This window comes from Diadema antillarum, unplaced genomic scaffold (assembly GCF_040938485.1).
Source record: "Diadema antillarum isolate AM-2024a unplaced genomic scaffold, OU_Dant_1.0 seq00000051_RagTag, whole genome shotgun sequence".
NCBI classification, from domain to species: Eukaryota; Metazoa; Echinodermata; class Echinoidea; order Diadematoida; family Diadematidae; genus Diadema; species Diadema antillarum.
Window position 1 is genome coordinate 249318 of NW_027271160.1, and position 11654 is coordinate 260971.

General features: G+C 40.0%; 1 protein-coding gene across 1 annotated transcript in view; it reads left to right on the forward strand.

Annotated features, from left to right (window-relative positions):
- The window catches only part of LOC139725607 (potassium/sodium hyperpolarization-activated cyclic nucleotide-gated channel 3-like), a 40028-nt gene extending 29687 nt beyond the window's left edge, over window positions 1-10341 (forward strand). The window contains exons 7-14 of the mRNA XM_071636696.1: window positions 951-1026; window positions 1773-1922; window positions 3383-3601; window positions 4127-4273; window positions 5615-5855; window positions 6527-6622; window positions 7864-7933; window positions 10191-10341. Of these exons, the coding sequence (XP_071492797.1) occupies window positions 951-1026; window positions 1773-1922; window positions 3383-3601; window positions 4127-4273; window positions 5615-5855; window positions 6527-6622; window positions 7864-7933; window positions 10191-10341 (1150 nt within the window). The remainder of the gene's footprint in view (window positions 1-950; window positions 1027-1772; window positions 1923-3382; window positions 3602-4126; window positions 4274-5614; window positions 5856-6526; window positions 6623-7863; window positions 7934-10190) is intronic.
- Window positions 10342-11654: the final 1313 nt, after the last annotated feature.

The following is an 11654-nucleotide window of genomic DNA, read 5'->3' on the forward strand; positions in this document are numbered from 1 at the left end:
TAATAGAAATAGAGTACCACGCAATAAAAATGAAAGGAGCACATACCACTTTTATGCAAAGTAAACTTGATGAATTCGCCGGTATTGTCAATGAATGACAATGAAAAGTGATAACTTGAAGAAAAAAAAAGGATACAAATACTGTTGTATGAAGTACAGTCAGCTATGGACTATCCCATCATACTACTCGTCCGAAATGAACAGATTTGTAGAGAGAGAAACGAAAAACTTAAATTCAGAAATTTCTTCAGGAATGTCTCATATTAACCTTTGTCATAAAAATCATGAGAAACACAATCGTGTAATTACCAGTATAGGTAGCACTGGCTCATGATTATATAGGACAGCACAGATTTAACAGTGCACGTAGGTTTTGAGTATCAATGAACATCTAAATGTACCCAGGGAAGTGTTGTTTTCTGACACTTTGTAGGGAAGCAGGCAGTAGGTGCATGAATATTCGTATTGATAATGCATCGACACTCAACGAAGCCCAGTGAAAAATCGTAAAACCTCATACTGCTTAACTTTTGTATGTGTGTAAGAATGTTTCTTTGAAAACCATGCAAATCGCGCTGGTAATAGTTTTATACGCCAATTTACAATGCATTGAAATAATACAATAATATGGATAATAACATGACGTAGCCTCAAAGTATGTATATTAACGAGCTATACTGCCGTTTCATTCTTCTGCATAAATACATTTCAATGCTTGGTATCCAGCTTGTATGCACTGTTCAAAGCCATACCGAGCAAGCCCCTGACAAGCTTTCAAACCCTAATGAAGGAATGCATAAACTTTCAATTATTGTACTATTATGTTATAGTGAATCCGTCTATTGTTGCGCAGTGGCTATTGAGAATTTGCCGTGTAAATGCAGATGTATAACTCTATCGCTCTTCTCGCTCGTTCTTGTTTTTTTTTCCACAAATTGTCTTTCTCGCAGACTGACCAAAGTACTTAGCTTGCTGAGATTACTGCGACTATCACGTCTTCTACGGTACATCCATCGTCTAGAAGAGGTTAGTTGGCAACTGCATTTCCCTTTACTTATTTATTTGATTTTTTTATTTTGATTTGGCCTAATCGTGAAATTTGTCGCCTTTCTTCTCTGTGTACAAAGTCTATTGAACTGGAGCTAGTTTCTCTCTGAAAAGTGATAAGACTCTTTTAGACTTGGACAAACGATAGGACATCCATATCTAATGCAGTTCGTAACAATTGCAAAATAATTTGCCACTGAACGACAGTTGAATTGAGTGGCGACAAAAAAAAACCCACACAAAATAACATGATATTGCCTTTTATCAACAGTGTGTAGAAAGAAAGAAATGTCTTTGTGATAGCAGCGGTGATTCAAAAAAAAAGTGTCGCGAAAGAATGAAGGGCATACCAGATTGTTGTTGGATGGGTATTACAAGGTAGTAATTTCTTCATACTCCTCCCAGCACAGCGTAAATCATAAAACATAAACAAACCCCCCCCCCCCAAAAAAAAAAAAAAAAAAAAAAAAAAAATCAAAGCCTAGAAATTCCGTAATTGATTCAACCAGTAATCAATCGATATCGCCGTAACACAATTCAATCATACATCATGCCTCCATGTGACTTTGAAAAGCTACCACTTGAACACCGCCGTACACTCACATGGTAGGCCCTACTTGTATTCGTACCGTCCAGTACTTGAGAGTTGTATACTGTGTTATTAATGCCTGCATCGCTCTTTTTTCCATCGTGGTCGTCCACACGTGGTCATCGTTCGTCGACAGCTGCTAAATGTGGAGACTGCCGTCATCCGTATCGTTCACCTCGTCCTCGTCATGCTCCTACTCATGCACTGGAACGGTTGCATTCAGTTCCTGGTCCCCTTTTTTCAAAACTTTCCGCCCGACTGCTGGGTTGTCATCAACGGTCTGGAGGTAAGATTGGCAGTTGTTTTATTGGCTTATAATGGCCCGAATCTAAGAAAGCGTGACAATGTTAAACCGTGAGACGACGGTCTGAAATGTCCCCGGTTTAGAATTGTACCACTTTCGTGAACTTGGGCCAGTGGGTCTGTTTTGTATCATTTTTTTTTCCAAAGAGAGTTTGCAAAAACAGCACCTGTCTTTGCAAATCATTGCTAAAACAAGGATATATAGTCCCCCAAAAATTGAAATCAAGGATAACAAACCTACAAATAGAATTGGATTTTGTGCAAGAAGTCACCCTCGTCAGCTAGTGCTGACCATTTCAGATAAAGTTGCCATTTCTGTGTGGGTTTTCTTTCTTCTGCCGATCTATCATAGTACATGTGGTACGACAAAGAGCTGGCGCACAAGTTATTACAATCTTATTGCAGGTGAAGAATGCATAGCTAATGTCGCGCATGCGTATTTCGGACCACAAGGACACACAATATTGCTTAGACTCTAACGGCTGCGCAAATACCGATCCTTCGCGGACGAAAAAGAAAAGGGGAACATTCCTCGCAAACGACAAACATCGGGTTCTCCCAGGCGACAAGTTCAGCAATTTAGTCTCGTCACAAAGGCTTGGTGAAATGATTAACGAACATTCTGTCGTTATCGATAGTTTGACATTATTTCAGGACCACATATTACGTGATGTGAAGGGCTGACAAACTCTAGGTGCTGTTTTATTTTGCCGCTACAGAAATTTGAGTACAGAACGTCCTTGAGAAAATTCTTCGTGGGGCAAACCATCACTCATAACATAAAGAAAGGCGTAGTTCACATTTTCAGCGACGCACGGTAAACTTGGGTGCGATGATTCGAGATATAAGCGTTTTGTTCTTCATAATCATTAACAAAAGTTTAAACTTACAAAGTTCCTGCTATGAAATCTGGGGTCAATGGCTGTTAAACAGTTGGACAAGCTGTTTATCATTATAAGATTATTATCATTATTATCATTATCAGGTTTACGCTTGTAGTCTCAGTAACTCGCTTACAAAATAGGTCCCTTTCAAAATTAGCGCTCATTTCGTGGTGGCTGTCAAATCATATTGTTTTAACCAAGTTAAACAAACTCGTGGATTATCTCACTTGAATTCTCAAATCAATTAATGAGCAATCGTTAGTAACTTACCATTTCAGCCTGTGTAACCAGGTCATTATGTGCAGGCTGGCTAACCCCATAGGACTAACCCCTATTACCAAATGCACATTTTAATATCATGCCATAAATATTGTGTTTCGTTTGAAATGAATTTTTTTTTAATGCAATAAAGTGCAATTAAATCAAGTACCGACGTTGGACCTATGATATAGCCGATGATATTTGAGATCTGAACAGCGATGTCCACTGAGTACGTTGAAACAAGGGAAGCTGCGATACACCAAAATGAAACTGCTGTAATTCCGATATCGGTCTGCAGAACGCCAGCAAGATGGAGCAGTACTCGTGGTCGTTCTTCAAGGCGATCTGTCACATGCTGAGCATTGGCTTCGGCCGATTCCCGCCGATGAACATGACGGAGATGTGGATGACGACGTTCAGTATGATGCTCGGCGCCACATTCTACGCGCTGTTCATCGGTACCATGTCCACGCTGCTGCTTGCCGTGGACGCGTCGGGAAGACTGTATAACGAACGGGTAAGCGATTTCGCATGTGTGTTCCGAACTCTAGGAGTATACTGGTTTTTATCTGTTTCGTGACTGGGGAAACAAAAATGCACTTGGCTTATATAAGAGTCAATATCGGAAAAAACGCGATTTTTTAAAGTTCTTTCGCCGATCATGCATACTTTTTGTGACGTGTTTCAAAGCTGTTGCTTAATTTCCACCAAATTCGTCCCAAAAAGAAGCGAATTGAAGGCATTATGACAAAGAAAAGATGTAGAAACGTTTTTAAGCAAAAGGATGATTATGCAATTTAAAGACAGTCTTTTATAGAATATTCCTCTGTAGTGTGTCTGGTGACGAAAATGCCTCAAAAAATGCTGTGCCATCACAAAACGTGAAATTTCATTAATAGCAACAATAAGGATATGGCTCTTTGTAGCAGAATTCGAGTAGTAACGCTCATTTTTACTTGTGCAGAAGACGACACTGATATCGCTGGATGACGCAAAAAGGGCAGTATACACCTCTTTTTGTTTTGCTTTCTAAACCTGTCAGCTAAACCAAGTCAAGGAATACCTGAGATTCCGCAAGGTGCCGATGAAAACACAGCGACGGGTGCTCACTTACTACGAACATCGCTACCAGAGGAAGTACTTCAATGAGAGGATAATACTCCAGGAGCAGTCACATCCAATCAGACGGGTAAGAGCCATCCCCATGGAAACTGAGCGTGGCGCGCAAGACCTTGGAGCCTCTGCCAAATGCTCCGCTTTCGGCAACATAATGTTGTACAGCATTCTCACGTATAAGTATGACCTTTAGGATCATTCGGGTATAGAACAGAGTCAAATATTCAAAGCAGCTTTACGAGGCAGGCTTTCTATTTTGTTACCATATCGAAGATGTAGAATCTAGTAGCATTCATAGTCGAAATAAGAAGGATCTCCCCATGAAAGACCACTTTTCTTCCCATGAATGGATTTACCCAGCATGACTAACATAAAAAACAAAGTGAGTTTAAAAAATGAATGAACATACATAAATGAATAAAGGCGTAAATACGCAAATAGATAATTTTCCAGAGCTGAGATACATACTTGTAGATTTCCATGATGGAAATTATCAACACAGACAACCTCCTGATTCTGCGAATTCTTAGCGGTTGTCAAGGGGCAGTCCGTCTCTCTGTTTGGTGACATGACATTTGCTCCAGCGACAGTTGCTCTGGTCTTGTTTTCACCAAGGACTTAGGGTTAGGGCTATAGTGAGGGTTGTGGAAGGGTCTTAGGTTTAGTTTGATGTGAGGATTAGGGTATAAGGGGTTAGGGTTTTGTTTTTGGGTAGAATTTATGTTTGGCTTATACAAAGCGTGCAGATATTTCATCGGAGCAATATTGTCGCAGGAGCAAGCATCACGAAACCCTCTGTTAATAATAATGATAATAATAATAATAATAATAATAATGATAATAATAACAATAATAAGGTCTTATTTACAAAGGGTAGCCTCTTCAGTGTTGCCACTGCTCTACCAGAGGGCCCTGCCATTATTATCACCCTAGCGTTGCCAGGTACCCATTTATACACCTGGGTGGAGAGGGACATAGTGGGTAAAACATCTTGTCCAAGGACATAAGCACTGGGCGGGATTCGAACTCGGGTCCTCCGATCGGGAGTCGGGAATCTTATCCAGTATGCCACAGAACCCCAAACTGTTCATCTGTTCATCTCTCATTATCTTCTTTCCCCCATGGGGGCGCTGTACGTGGCATGGATAAGACTCTCGACTCCCATTCGGAGGACCCGAGTTCGATTCCCGCCCAGTGCTTACGTCCTTGGGCAACATGTTTTTACCCACCATGTCCCTCTCGACCCAGGTGTATAAATCCATGGGTACCTGGCAACGCTGGGGTAGTAATAATAATGGCAGAGCCCTCTGGTATAGAGCAGTGGCAACACTGCCCAGGGAGAGGCTACCCTGGATAAAGAGGACCTTATTGTTATTATTTCTCGAACCTTATTTCTCCCTTGTCTACTCTGCAGGAGATCCTCCAGCATCACTTCACAGCGTTCATCACCAAGGTAAACTTCCTGAAGGAAGCCGACCCCGACTTCGCCTTCGACGTCGTGGAGAAGCTGACCTTCGAGGTGTTCCTCGAGGGCGACATCATCATCAAGGCGGGCAGCTTGGGCGGGGCCATGTACTTCATCGAGCACGGCTCGGTGGAAGTGTGGGTCGACGACCGGGTCGTCAACCGACTCAGTGATGGCGACCACTTTGGGGGTAGGTGAAGCGGAAGTTCATAATTACTCGAAATGGATTAACTATAGCTGTGATTATCATGGAAACCCTGACTTCCATTGAAATTTGTAAATCCATTTTGGTCAGGTTGGTTGCGATTATGCGATATATCCCCTCCTCCCTGGTCTGTTTGGTTTAAAGCAACAACAACAAATTATCCTTTTTGTTCCCTGGACGGAAAAGTATTAGAAAGAGATTGCACAGTCTTTCGTGAAGGACAGCTAGTGTTGTTGCAGCTGCGTAGGCCCTATATAGGAGCAACTGAGCCCTCCCTAAGTATATACTGGGTGGAAATTCTGCTTCCTTTCGCCAGTTTAATGAATGACCTGGATTTGGAGTAGGGTAAGCTTTGGTTGAGTTCGCTTTGGTTGGCTTTAGAGCGCTCGAACGCACCCTTAAATTTGCACAACTGTGTGTGAGCATATGAAATATAAGCAAGTTAACAACAACAGCATGGTTACAGACCTGTGATTTCTAATAAATGACGAAATGTCATCTTAATTCTTCGACAGTCGATATCAGTATGATTTGAAATGATTGTCAGTGCTATCGATTAGAGAGGTATCGTTGGTATGGTGATGATATGTCATTTGATTCTTTGACAGTCGATGTCAGTCTGATTGGAACTGATTATCAAATACTATCGATTACAGAGATATCGTTGCTGATCGACGAGCGGCGGGTAGCTTCCATCGTCGCTGCCACAACGTGTGACGTATTCTGCCTCAGCAGGGATGACTTCTCCAAAGGTATTTTAATCAAACATCTTTATTCACCAATCAGACTTAGCACCACGATTTGCCATTACTGCTGTGTCCCATATAATATAATATTAAATGGGTTAGTCAAATACCGGTTAGTGATTGGCTAAACAGAGTCACGTGATGGAGGTACATTCGTTATGTTCGCCCTTGGGCGAACATTCTTGGTAATGTTCTCCCATGGGAGAACATTTTCACGTAACAAATGACAGAAGGCCTTAGGACCACGGACCGGCCACCCACGCGCGCACAGTGAATTTGGCTCTGCGCGAGCGAGCGATCGAGTGCGTTGTGCTCTGCATGCATGCTGGTGGTTGCAAATATCGTACACTGTAACTACAGCCCAGTCGCTGTTGTAGCGCACTGCGTTAACAGCGTCTGGTCGGGATACGCTAGCGCGTATAAGTACACTGAATCTCTACGATCTTTGGTGGTTGTCGTTGACGTATTTGACTAACCCATATAATATAACAAATGATGACTTTTGTTGTCGGGAACATGTAACAAACGTTGCACCCTCAGGGTTTGAAATGCTATTTCGGGAGGCTATAAGTCCCTCAATAGCATTTCAAACCCTTCGGGTGGAACATTCGGTATGTTCCCTCCCGCGCCAGTCATCATCTATGTAATATTGCCCACCCGCCGAAGAGTGTAGTAAATGCATGACAGACATATGTGTGCGGCCGGCTCGAGCGACACCGCAGTAAATATGTCATACACAAACCGATCCTTCGTCAGATTCGGTTCGGTCTATTTAGCGCAGCGGCAGCCCCACAAATCATATTGTTTTCTTTTTATTCATCATTCGTTTATTTTATTGAATCACGGTACGAACATCAGCCACGGCTGTTTTTTCAGTTAGTCCGTGTTTCCGTCCATTCTTTGCGGAGCTACACATACGTTGACTACATAATGATGGTCACACTGCTAGGACAACAATTCAAAAACGTCCCTCACAGGTTTAGTAAATAGTTTGGTGTTTTGTTTTGTATTTTACAATGAAAGTAAGAGATTTTTCGGCAGATTATCAAGCAGAGGGTAAAACTCATACCTCATACTTATAGTTTTGTTTAGTTTAGCGTTAATAATGCTCATGACGAACTTAAGTCATATTTCGTCAAAGTGATATCGCTGTGAGGATTTTGTGACCTCGATCTGAGTAGATGAATTGATATCGCTGTTGATTTCTTTTTGCCTTTGTGTGGCTTTCTGCGGTGGCTGTGACCCAGTTCTCAAGGAGTATCCAGAGATGGGAGCTAGAATGGCTGAAATCGCTCAGGAGCGCCTAAACACAATCGAAGAGAACGAGTAAGCTGTTCCAATGCAAGTCATTATGATTCTCTATCTTCCTTTTGCATGTTTTACGTTCCTGGAATTTTGAGAAAAATAGTGCATGTCTGTCTATCTATATACCCATCTATCTCTCTTTATCTCTATCTCTATCTATTCATTTATTTATCAATCAATCTATCTATCTGTCTATCTGTCTATCTATCTATCTATCTATCTATCTATCAATCTATCTATCTATCTACCTATCTATCTATCTACCTATCTACCTATCTATCTATCTATCTATCTATCTACCTATCTATCTATCTACCTATCTATCTATCTACCTATCTATCTATCTATCTATCTATCTACCTATCTATCTATCTATCTATCTATCTACCTATCTATCTATCTAGCTAGCTAGCTAGCTAGCTAGCTTTCTATCTGTCTTTCTGTATACGTAAAATATTTAGCGAGTCTAATTTTTCTTTCGCAAATTATAGAGACTTTCCAGCAATTTTGTGAGTGGTTAAATTCACACTCGTTGTCTATGAGTAAGGCAATGGAAGCAGATATTTATACACGCGCACGTCACATTGATTCTTGCAAGGATCAGAATCAATATTTTCATGTGTTTTAAAATTCGCTAAGAGCACCCGACTCGCGAAATTTGGGAGATAATATGGCGTCTACAGTATCTATTTATCGATTTTTTTTTCTACTTGTCTACTTATCTGTCTACATACATATAGTGTACATGTATTCTATTCGTGTCAAACTTCCTAAATTATCCTCAGTTCCATGAAGGCCTAATAAACTATTTCGTGGTAAATTCAGTTATTGTAATTGTACCTTACGGACTTGCTGAAAACAGCCTAACAGCAGAAAGCAGCCCAACAATCGAAGATTTTTTTTTCTTTTATCTACGCGAAATAAAAACCCCGAACGCAATTACTTTGTGATGTCGGGGTCTTTCTCTGTGCAACAGATATGCGGTTATTCCGTTCACCCGTCTCTTCAATAGCATCCTACATAGATTTTGATGACTGGGATCCATTCTATTTGGCATTTATTAGTTGCTGCTATGTCGGGAATACCTACATGATTTGCATGAAACTTGATTGGTTAGTTTAATAAATTAGTTTATGATAATGAGAATCAAAGATAAATTTACACTGCCTTATGCTAGAACCATGCCATCATATAATTCTATATTTTTTAATGGACCCAAAATTTGGAATGCTATTCCGGTTGAAATAAGACAGAGTTCAGCGTTGAATGTGTTTAAAAGAAAATTAAGATTGCATGTTTTAAATCAGTATGCCGAAATTGTGTGATAAACTGTTCTCTTATGAAATATGTCAGTGTGTGTGTGCGCGTATGTATGTGTGTATTAATTCATGAAGAAATGTATTCAATCAATATTTTGATATTTTATGAATGAAATAGTATGGGGACAGGACTTTTATACATGTATAAGGCATAGCCTTTCTGTCTCCGAACACTTTCAAATGTATTGTATATTCGTAATGTTACACTGATGCCTATTGTGATCATTCTTTTCTTTGTTATGGTATGGTGTTGTCAATTTTCTGTATTTTTCCTCTGTTTTTACTGAAAGTGTTGAATAAATCGAAATCTACTAAATCTACTCAGTTTACCATCAAACATTTAGAGTAGAATATACTTGGCATTTTGTCTCATGACCATGGAATGTATGGGATACTGCACTTTTAAATGTATGCCAGTAGTAGGACTCGTTAAATTCCAATCAATTACTTCTGTCGATGGAATCTTATTAACAATCATGAAGTGCACAATCATTTTTTGTATGTACGAGACAAACATTTAGAAGTCTACAACCTCAAAGATTTGGCAATCGAAAACAAGAATATTGAAAGTGTTTGGGTGTTAGTGTGGATCTGCCTATGAGGATACTTATAACCTTAAAAGCACACCAGTCGCAATAAGCAGCCACAATACAGGGGCAGAGCCAGGAATTCCGTAAAGGGGAGGTGCCTTTACAAAATTAAAGGGGGGGGGGGCACACACCCCAGCTTTTTTTGTTATTTCTTTTGTTTTAACAAAATACTTAAGGGTTAAGGGGGGCATGCGCCCATTGCACCCCCATCTGGATCCGCCACTGCAATTATATGCATGGTAAGTACCCACGTAATGATATTTATGATCATAAATGTGCTGTATATTTACAGTTGTGATATACATGTATGTACTGTATATTTACAATCATGATGTGACTGTAGTGCACTTTACAAAATTTTTCATATATGCCTCTCATATGCAGGGAATCCACAGGGCAACCAAACAGCAATGCAAACAACCGCGTCGAACCAGACAACAAGAGTAACAAAAAGGACAACAAGCAGAAAATCAACGACTGGTTGAAAGAAAATTTTGCCCAGCAAATTTGAGGGAGATCAAAACTTTTCTACCGACAACTCTTCTCCTGCAGCAGAAATCTAATATTTAGAGAAATTATATTTCCTACCGACATATGGCTGTGATATTGATTGGCTGAGCTCGATATGAAATTCACACCATAGGCTTGATAGAGGTTCCGCCCATCAGAAAACAATGTGTCAAGCTAATAAGAGCACTCTCCATCCAAGTACAAGAAATCATGGAGTCATAAACCCATCACAGTACTTTTGATAAAGTTTATTCCGTGCCATACAAATCTACTATATCACCAAAGTGAAATGTATGACAGAACAAGGAGATATCGTGATTCCAAAGGTATTTAATCTCTTACATATTCTCATGCCAAAAAAAAAAAAAAAGAAGGGGAGATAGCTTGCAGAAAGATATGAAAAATGAAATGCCAACAAACGACTGACACTCCCAGATTTAATTCAACTGTTGCAGTCAAACAAAGGACTATGTGTGTGTTAGCTTCTTAGGTATGTTGCAAAAAACAGTAAGCTGTAATAAATTATGACTTAAAGTACAACTGACAAAGTGTGCATTTTGTCTCTGTACATGAGAAAGTTGTGTATTGCATTCAAGATTGACATTGGCACCATGAGACAACTTTCATAAAGGGCAAATAGCAAGCAATGATCAACTGTGCGTCAGATAGATGTATGTGTACGAGATGTGACAGACAGATGAACATGAAAACTATTCCACCTTGGGGTGGATGAGAATCGTCATCTATCCAATATGTGCAGATCCAACTCAACAAAATGCTCATTACTGGGAGGGCGCGAGGAGCTGACATACTGATAAAGTTCCCGTCAATGTCACTTTTCTGGTCTGGCTCTGGCAATGCTCGTTGGCAATTCCACAGCAGTTTTTTTCAGCTGTAGTGCTCTCCCAAGCCTTATTGTTTGTTGTATGCAAGTATGACAAGCATTTGAACCAAAGTTGAGCTTTAGAACATACACACACACATACACCTACTGACAGAACTCGATTATCTTGCAGCAATCTGCATTTTGTAGTTGAACAGTGGTTGATGGTGAACAGCAAGGGGCAGTCTCATTTTGTTTTGTTTGGTGTTTTTTTGCCAATTACAGTTATAAATGTAGATACCTTGCACACAAAAACCAGGATATTTTGTTAAGTATCTAACAGGGTAATTCAGTGTCTAAATAAATACCATAAGACTTGCTTGGTTTCAATTATGCAGTGCATATTTACCAATTTATTTTGAAGTCACAGAGGACTTGTGTTGGACAAAAATGCAATAGAATAACTCCATAATTATTCACTTTAAAACATC